Source organism: Bufo gargarizans, chromosome 2, assembly GCF_014858855.1.
Source record: "Bufo gargarizans isolate SCDJY-AF-19 chromosome 2, ASM1485885v1, whole genome shotgun sequence".
In the NCBI taxonomy this organism is placed as follows: Eukaryota; Metazoa; Chordata; class Amphibia; order Anura; family Bufonidae; genus Bufo; species Bufo gargarizans.
Genome location: NC_058081.1, coordinates 546714633 through 546730641, shown reverse-complemented (window position 1 = coordinate 546730641; position 16009 = coordinate 546714633). Strand labels below are relative to the sequence as shown.

The window sequence follows — 16009 nt, the reverse complement described above, 5'->3', positions numbered from 1 at the left end:
AGCTCTGCTATGGCAGCACTGTTATGGAAGCACTGTATAGTTCTGTTGTGGAAGCACTGTATAGCTCTGCTATGGAAGCACTGTATAGCTCTGCTATGGCAGCACTGTTATGGAAGCACTGTATAGTTCTGTTGTGGAAGCACTGTATAGCTCTGTTATGGCGGCACCGTGTATGGCTCTGTTATTGCAGCACTTTTGTGGAAGCACTGTATAGCTCTGCTATGGAAGCACTGTATAGCTCTGCTATGGCAGCACTGTTATGGAAGCACTGTATAGCTTTGTTATGGTGACACTGTGTATGGCTCTGTTATGGCATCATTGTATAGCTCTGTTATGGTGGCACTATTATGGAAGCACTGTGAATGGCTATGTTATGGCTGCACTGTTGTGGAAGAGCTGTATAGCTCTTCTGTGGCAGCACTTTTGTGGAACCACTGTATAGCTCTGTTATTGGAGCACTTTTGTGAAAGCACTGTATATGGCTCTGTCATGGCAGCAGTTTTGCGGAAGCACTGTGTATGGCTCTGTTATGGTGGCACTGTCGTGGAAGCACTGTATAAGACTCTGTTATGGTGGCACTGTTGTGGAAGCACTGTGTATGGCTCTATTATGGTGGCACTGTCGTGGAAACACTGTAAATGACTATGTTATGGTGGCACTGTTGTGGAAGCACTGTATAAGGCTCTGTTATGGTGGCACTGTGATGAATGGGGTGATAAATCTGGGGGTCTAGAGTGGTAAATGGGTAATGTTATCTATCGTTTCTTTCTTTCATTAATTACAAAATATGGTCTTACTAACATAATGTTTTGCTCAATAGGTCAAATGACTCCTTTATCCAGAGAAAGTCCAAGTCCAGACCCAGAGTCAGTGGAAGTAATGATGAACTTTGACCCAGATCCTGCTGATCTTGCCTTGTCCAGTGTGCCAGGACATGATACATTCGACCCTAGGAAACATAGGTTTTCTGAAGAGGAACTGAAGCCCCAGCCGATTATGAAAAAAGCAAGAAAAATCCAGGTGCCAGACGAACAGAAGGTACAAAGAGACCGCCAAATATTCCTGTCCTATTGTTATGCAATATGCTTTCTAGAAGACGTACAGGAGAAGGTTACAAAAGAGCATGACGTCCCTTTAGACTTCAGCTGGTCTATGCATTTCTCAAAACAGACCCACACCATTCAGTGTAACCCACTGCAACCCCAGTCCCCGCTGTGTAAATGTAAGTAAATGCAAGCAAGAACAGAGTGGCACATTTATTAAGAGCGGCGTTTTAGACACCGGTCCTAATAAAGCCCCATAGCTGGCGGAGGATCCGACAAAGTTAGGAAGTGGCGCCGGCCTCTTCATAACTTCAGAGTATCCAGCACCAGTCTAAATGAAAGACCGCTTACGAGCTGAAACAGACGTAGAAAATGGTAAATGAGATGGACCTTCCGGCCAGTCCCCTTCCCACGTCATGCCCACCTATTTAGACCTGGCGTGAGCGGGGAGAAATTGCATATTTCAGCTTAATAAATGACCCCAAAATGTAATGATTGCAAATCTCATAGACCCGTATTTTATTCACAGTAGATCACAGATGTTGAAAATGAGACATTTTACCATTTCATGACAAAAATAAGTCCTTTAGAACTTGAGATTTGCAGCCATGGCATTCATATTTTACACAGCGTCCCAACTTTTACTAGTCCTGATTGGTATAAGAAGGATCTGTCAGCTCTCACAAGTTTGTATTAGTATATACTTGCATTTCTATCCAATAACGGATTATAACAACGCCTCTGTTATTCTAATGGGAAATTAAAATATAATGTCAAAAATAAAGTAACGACTGGGAGTTACTATTCCCCTTGTACATAAAGTCTGACATGTGCGATGCTCACTGTATAGGGATATACCCATTTGACAAGGGGAATGGTAATGACCAGTTGTCAATTTAGTCATACATTTCCAGGAGGAGTAACAGAGGAGAGTCCCATGAGAGTCAACGTTTTATGGCACTATAATGTTCTGCAGGCTGCAGATAATATACTGCCAGATTGGATGCACTTATCGGCTATATAGGTGATCACAACACGGCCTTCAAGAGGAATATGGTTCTCTCAGCCTCTTAACAAATAGTTCCTATCCCCACAAGACCCCAAAATACTGTCCCTAAACCATTATCAAGTGTCATGAAATAAATTAGGCATGCCCTCATGACCGCCTTCAGTAGCAAGTTCAGAACATGAGCAGCTTATGATTATGTTGGTTTTCCTATTGCACCAATGAACAGGGAAATGCACACAGTGATGTCCCAATCGTGAGATAATGTGCACAGTGTAGTTACATCACATAATGCACACAGTGATGTCACAGTACAGTAATAAGGCTCACAGTGATAGTATGATAATATGCAGGGGATGTACAGAAGTAATGCAAAAATAAATGCCCTCTTCTATTGTCCATACACGTGTCTGAGTGGAGATGGGCCCCATAGCAGCTGCTATGCCTCTGACCCTGAAAATGATGGCCATGCTTTTAACTCTAATGGGGCAGCAACGTCCAGAAAATGGATCATTGCTAACAGTGATCTAGTGCTAGCTGCCAAGCTGGCGAATGGACCTTAATCTGCCGCCTCTCATGCCATGTCTGTTTTAGTAACCATTTCTATTCCATATACACCCAGATCAACCTTTATTGCTGACTTCTGGCAAAGTCATTCATAAACTTTGAGTAGGAATACTAGAGGAATGGATTCATTCAAGAATAGATGCTCTAGAATTTTTATTGCTAAAACAGACGTCACGAGAGGTGACCCCTTCCCAGGCTTTAAAGATGGCGCCCACTCCAGAGCGCACCGAGTACCATAGCCTCCAGGTTTTTGCCGTTTCACCCTTTTTTCTTGTTTTGGCTCAAGCTTTTGGAGGTTTCGGAAGCAATTTACTAGTTTACTATATATATTACGATAGTATGTACTGTAATTGATAGCAACCCATGTCATGTTTTGCCCTTTTAGGATGAGAAATATTGGAACCGGCGGTACAAAAACAACGAAGCTGCCAAACGTTCACGAGATGCTCGTCGGCTGAAGGAAAACCAGATCACGGTCCGGGCTGCCTTTTTGGAGAAAGAGAATTCAGTTTTGCGCCAAGAGGTAGCCAAAATCCGCCAAGAACTCTCTCGCTACCGAAACATTTTGTCAAAATACGAGTCTCAGCACGGAGCCTTGTAAAGAACTGAGAAAAGGTGTAGCTGTCCCACTTGGTTGCACAAACTAACACAACTTCACGAGAATCTTCTCCCACAATCCTTTTTTTCTTTCCCGAAGAATGGCCCTTATTCACTAAGAAATATCACAAGACTTAGAGGGCATGAGGGACACATGGGAAGCAGGCCGCTCTACAGCTCTTTTATTGCCTTGCTTTCTTCCTCCAATTTTCGGCATTCCATCTTGACCTCCTTTTCTGCAGGACAAAGGTGCTATAGTGACTAATAGACACTATGGGGTTTCACCAGCAGTTAGGCAAATGGACCCGAGGAAAAGGACGCCAAAGCTGAGTCTGAACACGGGCACCATCCAATACACCAGCCACCACGTGAAGGCCAATCTCCTTGTGTCTGACAATCCTTGCACACAGCTGTCCAGTAGCATTGCATTTTTATCATTTTGTCAGAGCATTTTGACGGATACAGCATGGATGATAAATCATTGTACAAATATGTAAATATGTAAAACGAGTATGCTAAATGAAAAGGTATTACAGTTAAACAAGCAGGAAAGGGGCGAACAAATATTGAGTTAGGTCTGCAGGGATTTCATATTATAGTATCTTACTAAAGCAAGGGTGGACAATCCTTCGGCATCTTAGCTATTGCAATCCGCATGATCCACCTCTATAAGCCAGACACTGACCACTACTGTGACAAATGACAATTGAGCACTATCCATTGCTTCATTGTATGCACGAAAATTAGTGGGGTGGGTATACCCATCATGCCAATGCACTATTCTCTTCCCAGGTACGCCAGCCTGGCACCTTCTCCTTTGGAATGAGTCTCTTACGAGGGCAGTGGAGATCTGATCTCTCTTTCTGCTCTAGGTGATCACCATGACTAGGGAGACATGTTAGTGACAACTCACTAACTGATTTTCCAGAGCCATAAATTTTACCAAAATCAGTTATTTTACTAAAATGCTGTGTATGAAACCAGCCTTTCAGCTGCTGCATTGTCTGATGCGGTTTCTTGGGCCCAAGCCAGAAGTGGATTCAGAAGGCTTGTATATAGGAAGGACTTTACTTCTCCGTCTTGCTGGATTCACTTCTGGTTTTGGCTCAAAAAAGCTGCAACAAAAACTGCAGTGGCATTTTTTGTAAAAAATACTGTGTGTGTGAAGCTACCGTAGGGCACTGTTCATAATTCTATTCCGTCATGGGCAGAGCTATTCTTTCTTTCGAAATGATGGACACAATGACAGAAGCTCAACAGACTCATGATTCAATGCGGTCCTTCGGATGCCATTGGTGTCCATCATAGGACGTTTCAGCAGAAGTGTGAACAGAGCTTTAGATGCTTGGCCCATGCAGTAAACGGTCTTGAAAAGGCCAGTATGATCCAAGTGACAAGACAATCAATCCTTCGGCCCCTGGAGAACCTTTCTTTGCATCTTTATCTTCAGTCCATGGTTTTAGCATAAGGTGAATGCAGGTATAGCCTCATGTTATCATACTGCACGTATTGGTTTTATTCAATGCTGATTTTGCTTATATTTTTGATGTTTTATTTATTAAAAAAGAAAAAAAATGCATCAAAAATCGCAGCAAAAACATGTGTGAATAGAGCCTTACTATTTTTGGCATTAAATATCATATAAACATTCAGTGGAAAAGCACACCCCAGTTATAAGATGTAGCGTGCACAGAAAGGTTTACACAGTCCTAACTGATAGATTTGGGCATAAAATGCTGAAAATACATAATGTATGGTGGTACATTAGTGTGCATTGAACCGGATTGTGTTTTAGTAGTATGTATCAATGCACTGGGCAAATATTGTTGCATAGAAATGATTTATTGTGTAAATCATATTATATGTTGTTGGGTATTTTAGGTATTGCCAAATGAAATACTAATGTGGTTCAGTACCAGATCACACAAGGGCACGCATACCATAGATTCATCCTTTTAGCTTCTACAGAAGGTGGGTCCATAGTTTGTGAAGGCTTCTCCTCTCCATGGCCACTGCAAAATCGGCAACTAGCTAGAGCAGGGATGCTCAACCTGCGGCCCTCCAGCTGTTGCAAAACTACAACTCCCAGTATGCCCTAACAGCTGTCCGGGCATGCTGGGAGTTGTAGTTTTGCAACAGCTGGGGGGCCACAGGTTAAGCATCCCTTAGCTAGAGGGCTCTTCTAGTAGTTTAGGTGATCTCCATTGTCACCATGCAATGGGAAGTAAGCTTCTATTTTTTGTATTTATACAGGTATAACCCTTAGGGTCCATTCACACGTCCTGTTTTTTTTCATCCTGAAAAACGGTCCGTTTTTTGCGGATCCGTTGTTCCTGAAAATGTTTCCGTATGTCATCCGTTTTTTGCGGATCCGCAAAAAACGGAAACATGTATACATTTCAATAATCAAATAAAGTTGTTTGGATTTCTTTGAAAAAAAATTGAAAAAAATAAAATAAAAAAAAATTTGTTATGTGTTTCCAGGAACGGAATCCGCAAAAAACGGATGACATACGGAATGACATCCGAATGTCATCCGTTTTTTGCGGATCCATTGACTTTGTATTGTACCAGGATCTGATTTTTCAGGACAAGAATAGGACATGTTTTATATTTAAACGGACATGCGGAACGGAACAACGGAAACGGACAGCACACATTGTGCTGTCCGATTTTTTCCAGGACCCATTGAAAATGAATGGGTCCAGATCTGGTCCTGATCTGTTCCTGAAAAAACGGAACAGATCAGGAAAGAAAAAACGGACGTGTGAATGGACCCTAAGGAGAACTCCACAGTATAACAGACTAATAGGTATTTGGTTAGCAGTAAAGTATTCTTAGTATACAACCAGCAGTCCTTCTGAAAGACCCTTGGATATGGCTTCCTATCATCTCTACATATATTGCCTTAAATATTTTACAACGTGTCATTGATAGTTACATCTAGCAAAAAGGTTAATTCCACAGAAGTTACTCTTGAGCATTGAGAAGCTTGGGAATGCATTTCCTCTATAGAGATCCTCAGTTTCTCCATAGCATCAGACTTTGCGACACGTTGCTTGTTGTAGTCTGCTGCTAGGAAGCATCCAACAGAGTTTCGAACAGCATGCACAAGGCGGACATCTCATGGTGCATACTAGGATGCCTTACTGGCCAAACTTATCAGAGGCTCTTTTATTTCTTCTATAGGCCACGTGGCAGAAGCCTGCTGCCTTGCCGTGCCGCCACAACCCACCATTTATGTATTGTCCGATTCGCTAATGTTGGATGAGGGTGCCGCATTCTGCAATTTCTGACAACCATAGTTAGAGGAGGGACATCTGTAAAATTGTGGGATGGGATGTGGGATGGTCCACCGATTGCTGAATTAAAAAGTATTAACTTGTAAACACTATGAATAGCTGGAACTGTACGCCAGGTGTAAGACTACCTATGACTGGACTTTAGGGTATGTTCACACTGTTTATTTGTCCTACCGATTCCGACACTTATTTCGCATATTGAGTGTCCTGTTGATTTCGACTGTGACCAGATTTTTTTTATTTTATTTTTTAAACAAAAAACTTGTCATGTCACTCCTTGTGGATCAGTGGCTTGGCAGAAGTCCAGGGGTCAACCTTGGATTTCTGACACAGACACCACTGCAAATACTGGTTGGATTCTTCTGACATGCATTTCAACAGTGTGAAACATAGCCTAAGAAGGTGGTTTCTAAGGATATTTTCCATATTGCTTGAATTCTAGTCAAAAAGTTCACAATAACCTTTCATTTCATTCACTTTAAAAGTAGATTATAATGAGTCTGCCTTTGGACCATTATATGGTTGCATAGCACGTCCAGGCCCACATTGGGATTTGGCAACTCTGATATTCATCTGAAAAGGCTTCTCATTGGCCGGATGGTTTTTAAAACATTTTTTTATAAATGGTGATCACAGGTTTCAAACGGAATATTTTTGCCCCTGCTTTTATTTTTTGGTCGTCTTGTACATTATTCCTTGCACTCGTATCATGACATTGCCCTTGTCTTTTAAAGTCTGTTTGAGTCTGGCCTAAAACCTGTCCTCCTCTCCCACTCCTGAAAATCTGAAAGGCAAAGGATAATTCCGTTTCCGTGAGAGCTTGTTGCGTGTATGCGGGCTGTATGCTTTTATCCGTGATTTGCACTAGTTTATAATGGATACAAAATGATGATTCTAGTTGTTGGTGTTTCCACTTTTCAGATGTAGAGCATGATTTTTTTTCTACAATGATGATGTTTGTACTTTATAGATGCTTTCTATATTTACACAAGTCTCAGATGTACTTGTCTTTAAGACAAGCCAAAATTATCTTTGCAAGAGGCACTTTTTAAAGAAATATTGTACGTGGTAAATTGGATGCACCTTATGCACTATTAGCAATTGTCATGGAGAACTACTTGGTGACAAATCTGAAAATGATTGAAAAGTATAAGTAACCTACCCTAAGCTTCTAGCTGACTACCCCTTGGGATAACTGGAATTAACTGCAATAATAACGGATAGATTTATTGCACATTTACTGTAAGTCCCTACTTTTGATACTTATGATAACCAAACAATCCATAACCCTGGGTGCCTTACTGTATGGTACAGATTGTATGATAGTCTTCAGTAACCTTTATGTGTTCTCACCCTATACAAACTGCATTCAGGATGGAAATGCAGCAAAAATACATGCTATAAAGCAAGGTCTGGGAAGAAAGATGGGGGGCCAGTAGAGATAGACGAGCACCCTCATGGTGGCTGATCCCTAGTCTTTGCTAGCACACAGCTTCACTAACTGTGTTACCAGTCAAGTAAGTTCTGATTTTCCAATACAAAGCAAAACCACTATCAGTAGAGCGTGTATATTTTAAATCTCTAGTCCAACTTTATTACCATGCAAATGCCTGTCCTCACCTATGATTATTGTGAAAGGCGTTCATAGATTTCACTAACTAAACCCAGTGCCAGGACCTGTTCAATGGGGAGCCTGCCGCTGGACTTCCACCATTGTGACCCTTATGCCGTGTGTTTCTTTGGGAAACCCCTTTTAATACAGATGGCACTTAATATAAAATATATACCATTAAGATTTAGGGTCCATTCACACGGTCCATTATGCGGAACGGGTGCGGACCCATTCATTCTCTATGGGGCCGGAAGAGATGCGGACAGGACACAGTGTGCTGTCCGCATCCGCATTTCCGGAGCGCCCCCCCGATCTTCCGGTCTGGAAAAAAAATAGAGCATGTCCTATTCTTGTCAGAATAGGCATTTCTATGGGGGTGCCGGCCGGGTGTATTGCGGATCCACAATGCACTACGGATGTCTGAATGGAGCCTAACTTGTACAGTATTTGATCAAAATGGAAAATAGGTTGGAGAAGGTGTAAAGAGAGGTATGAAGAGGACTGCATGCCTTGCCATGAATCTCGCTACCATTTTCATGGACACTGGCTACATAGTTAAGAAATCTAAAATTGTGCATATGTGTAATACATCTAAAAAAAGATTCTGCTTTATTTCTCCATGTGTTTTCTATTCTTCACCATAAAAAATAATAATCTTGTGCTGCTAAATGGAAACTATCAGTAAGCTGTTGGATCTGTTTTTCACAATATGTGTTTAATATGGTACTTTGTACTGTGGGTCTGATTGTCTCAGCGTCTTAAGACCCACTTCACAATTAACTAAATTAAAATGCCCCTGTTCATAAAAAATAAAAACATTTGAGATGTTTTGATCGGTGGGGGTCTGAGCGCTGAGACTCTGGCGATCGCTAAAATGAGGAGAAAGAAGTGCTCACATAGAACACCCTCTCTCCTTGCTGCTGATGAGGATGTTCTCATGCCCGTCTCCTGCAGCGAGGAGGGAGAGCACTCCCATCATGTTAGCAGTTGGCAGGGGTCTCCGCACTCAGACCCCCACCAATGACATATCAAAAGTTTTTCAAACTGCAGGGACCCTTTTAGGTTCTGCTTGTTAATTGATTCCATGCAGCACCAGGGAGGTTTTTTTCTTCACTGTGTAGCTTTTTGTTTTATTACATTTTTACTTTACAATTGATTGTTGGAGACGGTAGGAAAGCACTGGGCCTCATCAAAACTGGTGGGGTGGAGAAGTTACCATAAGTAAGCCAACTGATAAAGCTGTAAACTGATTGGCTACTGTTGTGGTCTGCACCAGTTTTTAGGTGCTGACGGGGCTATGCTGCGTTCGAGCACCAAAAGGTCCACAGGAGGCTCTTATTAAGACCACACTGTTCAGTGGGTATGTATAGTTAATATCTACATGGCACCTTCAATACCATCTTCAATGCGGTTTTCAGTATTTTACTTAGAGCCCACTGTGCGCCTTTCAGACGCTCGGTAATCAAACACAGCATGGCCGCATCACAACCGCGCTGTGTGGTCATAACCTTATAGATGAGGCTCAGTATTCCCTGCCCTGATTTGTAGATCACATTTTAAGCCACTATCTGTTGTTGTTATGGGAAAGGCTTGAACCAAATGCTTGAGGTGCAGAGTTTTAGAGTAACCCAACATTTTTGACACTTCTTATTTTTATTTCTAATTCGTTTTCAGAACCCATCAAAAAGAGAAACATTGGGGTTTAGGGTACCGACGTGTTAAAATGCATGCTAGCTGTGTCCTATTGCAATGTGTGGAGAAGTAGGGTAATGTTCTCAGGGAAACTGAGGGCCACAACAAAAGCCTTGAATGATCACATTGTGATATGCCTATTGATGTACTTGAAACCATAACAGTTCATAGGTGGCATAGTTCTCCTTCATAATACGCTATACTGCTTTTTGGTATCTGCATTGTAAGCATTAAAAACTGAGAACACATTACACTCTGCACAGGGACGCCAGTGATGTTAGCTTCAAGTATAGCCATTTTCTTCATGCCTAATGTCAGCTTGCCCTCATATCTAGATCTTCAAAAGGGGGGTGGAATATTAATTAAATACTGAGATGATTTGAACATGACCAAATGGAAGAAAAATGTAAAAAAAAAAAATGCACTTAAGTGTATAATGTGATTGTGAAAAGCATTTTAATATCTTCTGTATTGAAGTACGGTTTGTACTATCCAAAGGATGGGTCATCAGTAGTAAAATCTCGGAAAGCCCCTTTAAGGCATATTTATCAAAACTGTCTAACTGGAAAACGGCACAGCTTTCACTTTACCAGTGCATACTTAACCGACATTACAGTTGGTAAATTCCAGGCTTGTAAGCCTTGCCCTGGGAACGCCCGCCTAGACTCAGTGGGGCCACCCACTTATAGGCAGGGCTTACATAAGCCACACCAATTTGTACAGCCTGAATTTGCCAAGACTGGCTCTGAAAACTAGGGATAGTCCTTGCAAATTCAGGACTGTTGACAACTGTGCCCGAGCAGTGAAATAAAAGATGGCCTCTAACTGGTTGCAATGGGCAACGAAGACCGTTTTTGTTATAGACAGTCTTGATGAATGAGGCCTATGGAGAGATTTATTAAAATTGTTGCAAAGTAGAACTGGCTTAGTTGCCCATAGCAACCAATCAGATTCCATATTTTATTTCCCAAAGGAGCCAGGAAAATGAAAAGTGGAATCTGATTGGTTGCTATAGGCAACTAAGCCAGTTTTTCTTTACAGCAGTTTTAATAAATCTTCCCCCCCCCCCCCCTCCCTCCCTAGTGTTTCCTAGTTTGGTGAATAGTCCTAAAACCTTGTGAGCTTCACCTCGGTGAGAAGTCTCCATGACAATACTACCTCTGACAGAAAGAGACATGTTGTCACATGAGACTCCTTCAGGCTCTGGACCTGTCAATTTTTAAAATTGAGGACCTTATTTTGGTTCTTCTCTGGTAGGTCTTCATCAGGACCTTAATTCTAGACAGCCTATCATACTTAGTCCGGTCTGCCTTCAGCTGTCACCAGGTATCTACCATATTCACTAAGCGATATTGCGTCGTATGTTGCCCCCGTTATCACACCACCTTTCACCCACCACTGATTTCTACATTTTAGGTGTAAAGAGTTACCTGGGTCACTTTACTTTTCTTGTTTTACTAAGCTGCCAAATGACGGTTATATTTAGCACAAGATAATATATTCAGAGAAGAGAACAATATATATAGAGAGATATATAATATAGATGTATAGATATATTTATTTTATCATCCAAGAATTATATTTGTAAGCAATAAAGGTTACAGATAACGTGGGTCATGTTTTTCCTTTGAGATACAGATGTATGGTTTGGTGCTTGTGTCTTGTGTTTTTTCCTTTGCTGTTGTTATTGCAGAAGAATATTGTGGATGGAGCATTTTGTACCAATTATTGCAATGCAACCTTGTAATACATAGTAAAGCTTATGTGTTTTGTGTTCTTCCGAGTTCTGCTTCATTTCTATAAAATTCTATTTGTATGTTTTTTGACATCCATATTTCAACTATGATTTTGCAGCATGAAATCTTGCCTTTTCGGATAGAACATGTCATTGTAACATCAACCACACAATCTTGTTGTAGCGTCCTCAAAAACAGGTATAGACTCTGACAGCATCATGGGACGTGATATTGAAAACCCCATATAAAGCTGTGTCCATAAAACACCACCATTTTACCGTATTAAAGCTATATTATATGGCCATGACTGACAGGTCTCCAAATTTCTAAAGTTTTATACAAATTCAAATAGAGTGTTTCTGTAAAAATCCAACACAGGCCATTTTACATTGTTGGGGTGCGTCTATGAGGGTTTCCTATTACCTAGAAACCTTTGCCCAAGCCAGTCATGAGAAGCTCAATTAAAGGGGTTATGCCATGATTCATGTAAAAAAAATAATAATATGAAAATGAGACATATAAAACATGACAATACCTTTCTAATAAAGCTAGAACCAGTCCTGTACCTCACATGGGTCCAAATATCTCTACATTCATTGCTCTAATTGTTCTAGATCAGGGGTACTCAACTGGCGGACCGCGGTCCAAATACGGACCGCGGCCGCCAGTTGTCCGGACTCCGGCCATCCTTCAGAGCGCTCCTCCTCTCCTGCACACTGTACCGTGCAGGAGGAGGAGCTTACCGGCGCACTTCCTCCTGTCCCACTCCCAGAGCACTGAGCGCAGTGAGACATGTAGCGCTCCTCCTCTCCTGCACACTCTGGTACATGCAGGAGGAGGAGCTTACCGGCGCACTTCCTCCTTCCCAGGAGCGCAGTGAGAGACGGCTCCCTCCACATGCAGGCACCAGCGCTTTCATACGGCACCTGCAGGTGGAGGGAGCTTTCTGTCATGGAACCATGAACCAGACGTACAACAGAGATAAGTGGAAATAAGAAGGCTTTATTGAAAATCAAGCTGTAGGGCAAAAGTCCAAACGGATGGCTAAACCGAAGCAGGGTCTTGCGAGGCCAGAGGTCAGGAACCAGAAGGGTAGTCAGACGAAGCCTGGATCGGGAACCTGCAGGGTAGTCAGATGAAGCCTGGATCAGGAACCAGCAGGGTAGTCAGACGAAGCCAGGATCAGGAACCAGAAGCAGCAGCAGTCTTAGAAGCATGTGAACACAGGAGGACCAAGCAAGGAACTGAAGCCACAGACCTCCTATATATATGAGCTAGGCATCCAGCTCCTCCCAGTGGGAAGGAGAAGCCGCAGGGTGGGAGGCTACAAGAAACCCAGAAACCAAGATGGCCGCCAGCACATGTCAAACGAAGGAGAACAGCAAGAAGGTAAGACCATGACAGTACCTCCCCCTCAAGGGCCCCTCCTCCGCGGAGTAAAGATTGGTTTCTGAGGGAAGCGTGCGTGGAAGGCTCGGAGCAAGGCAGGAGCATGGACATCTGCGGAGGGAACCCAGGAACGCTCCTCTGGACCATAACCACGCCAATGAACCAAAAACTGCACCCGACCGCGGACCAGGCGTGAGTCCAGGATATTGCTCACCTCATACTCCTCATGATTGCCCACTTGGACCGGACGAGGCCGAGGAACCGAGGAAGTGAAACGATTACACACCAGTGGCTTCAACAGGGAGACATGAAACACGTTGGAGATCCGCATGCCCGGAGGAAGCGCAAGGGCATAGGCTACCGGGTTTACCCTGCGAAGCACTCGGAAGGGACCAACAAAGCGAGGCGCCGGCTTGGGAGTGGGCACTCGAAGGTTGAGGTTGCGGGTGGACAACCATACGCGGTCTCCGACCTGGTAGGAAGGAGCGGGCGCTCGTCTGCGATCAGCCTGGAGTCTCTGGCGCTGCGCAGAGACCTCAAGGGACCTCTGGATCTGTACCCAAGAAGCACGTAGGACGGAAAGGTGATCCTCCACAGCCGGAATATCCTGGGGAGAGAATACCTCCGGTAACACGGCAGGTTGGAACCCATAATTGGCCATGAAGGGAGACGTCCCAGAGGAAGAGTTCACCGCCGTGTTCCTGGCAAACTCAGCCCAAGGCAGGAGGTCAACCCAATTGTCTTGGTGATCGGAGACATAGCAACGAAGGAATTGCTCCAAGGCCTGATTGGATCGTTCTGCGGCCCCATTGGACTGAGGGTGGTAGGCCGAGGAGAAAGAGAGATGAATCCCCAACTGGGAGCAAAAGGCGCGCCAGAACCTGGACACAAACTGACTCCCCCGATCCGACACAATCTCCTTGGGCAAACCGTGCAACCGGAAGACCTCCCTGGCAAAAATCGTGGCCAACTCTTGTGCAGAGGGTAACTTCTTGAGAGGAACACAGTGGCACATTTTGGAAAACCGATCCACAATCATGAGAATGACCGTATGGCCTCGGGATGCAGGGAGGTCCACAATGAAATCCATCCCCAGGTGTGACTATGGACGCTCCCCGGTGGCTATGGGTTGCAAAAGGCCCAACGGAAGGTGCCGAGGGGACTTACTCTGGGCACAAACGGAGCATGCCGCTACATATGCGGCGATGTCGGAACGTAGAGAAGGCCACCAGAACAGACGTGAAACAGCCCAGGACAGCTGATTCTTCCCAGGATGCCCCGCGGCCTTGGAGTTATGGTAGGTTCGCAACAACCGAGTGCGCAACTCCTCAGGCACAAAACATCTGCCATTGGGTCTCCCAGAGGGAGCACCAGATTGAGCCGCCAAAATCTGCTCACCCAGGGGAGAGGTCAGGCTGGTGCGAATGGCGGCCAGGATCTGATTCGGAGGTATGACCGAAGTCAGAATCGACTCCTCCCCGGACAGCTCGGAGTACTGCCGTGATAAGGCATCCGCTCTGATGTTCTTGGAACCGGGTAGGTAGGAGACCACGTAATTAAAACGTGACAAGAACAGAGCCCATCTGGCCTGACGTGGTGTCAATCTCTTGGCCTCAGAGAGGTAGGTCAGATTCTTGTGGTCCGTCAGGATGAGAACCGGAACCACCGAGCCCTCGAGCAAGTGCCTCCATTCTTTAAGGGCCTGCACGATGGCCAATAACTCCCTGTCACCAATCTGATAGTTGCACTCCGCGGAAGACAGTTTCCGGGAGTAAAACCCACAAGGAAGCAGAGGACCCTCTGGTGTTCTACGCTGAGACAGAAGGGCGCCTACTCCCGTCTCAGACGCGTCCACCTCGAGGACAAAAGGCAACCCAGGGTTGGGATGCGACAGAATCGGAGCCGACACAAAGGCGGACTTTAGAGCCTCAAAAGCTCGGATGGCCTCGAGCGGCCAGACCTGGGGATTACTGCCCTTCCTGGTCAGATCCGTGAGAGGCTTGGCTAGCATGGAAAAGTCCCTGATGAACTTCCGATAATAATTGGCGAAGCCCAAAAAGCGCTGCAGGGCACGAAGACCACTGGGCTGGGGCCACTGTAAGACAGCCGAAACCTTCTCAGGATCCATGGAGAACCCCTCAGCGGAAATGATGTAACCTAAGAAGGTTACCTGGGATCGGTGAAATTCGCATTTCTCAAGCTTACCGAACAGCTTGTTCTCTCGTAACCGTTGCAACACTCGTCTGACATCCAGAATGTGGGCCTCCATGGATTCAGAATATACCAAGATGTCATCCAAATAGACCACCACACACTGCTGCAACAGGTCACGGAAAACATCGTTGATGAATTCCTGGAAGACTGCGGGCGCATTGCACAACCCAAAGGGCATAACCAAGGATTCATAATGACCGGTCCTGGTGTTAAACGCGGTCTTCCACTCATCGCCCGCCTTGATCCTTACCAGGTTATATGCCGCCCTCAGGTCGAGTTTGGTAAAGACCGTGGCCCCTTTGAGGCGATCGAACAGTTCGGAAATCAAGGGTATCGGGTAAGCGTTCTTGATCGTGATGCGATTGAGACCCCTGTAATCGATGCAAGGCCTCAACTCACCGCCCTTCTTTTTCACAAAGAAAAATCCAGCCCCTGCCGGGGACGAGGATTTGCGAATGTGTCCGCGTGAAAGCGCCTCCCTGACGTACTCCTCCATGGCCTCATTCTCCGCTACCGACAGTGGATAGACTTTGCCACGAGGAGGAACGGCACCAGGTTGTAACTCTATGGCACAATCGTATGGGCGGTGCGGAGGTAGGGCAACCGCACGCACCTTATCGAATACATCCCGGTACTCCTCGTATTCAGGAGGCAACAGAGAGTCCGAGGAAGTACACAGCAACTTGACAGGCCCATGGATGCAACTAGCCCCACACTGCGGTGACCACGAGAGGATCTCGGCCGATCTCCAATCGAAAGTCGGATTATGCTTCTGGAGCCAGGGGTACCCCAAGACCACCGAGTAGTGTGGAGACGAAATAACCTGGAGACAGACCGACTCTCTGTGAACG

General features: G+C 44.7%; 1 protein-coding gene across 1 annotated transcript in view; it reads left to right on the top strand.

Moving 5' to 3' along the window:
• The window catches only part of LOC122926660 (D site-binding protein-like), a 53256-nt gene extending 47701 nt beyond the window's left edge, over positions 1–5555 (top strand). Inside the window, exons 3-4 of the mRNA XM_044278103.1 lie at positions 821–1038; positions 3002–5555. Of these exons, the coding sequence (XP_044134038.1) occupies positions 821–1038; positions 3002–3217 (434 nt within the window). The 3' untranslated portion in view covers positions 3218–5555. The remainder of the gene's footprint in view (positions 1–820; positions 1039–3001) is intronic.
• Positions 5556–16009: the final 10454 nt, after the last annotated feature.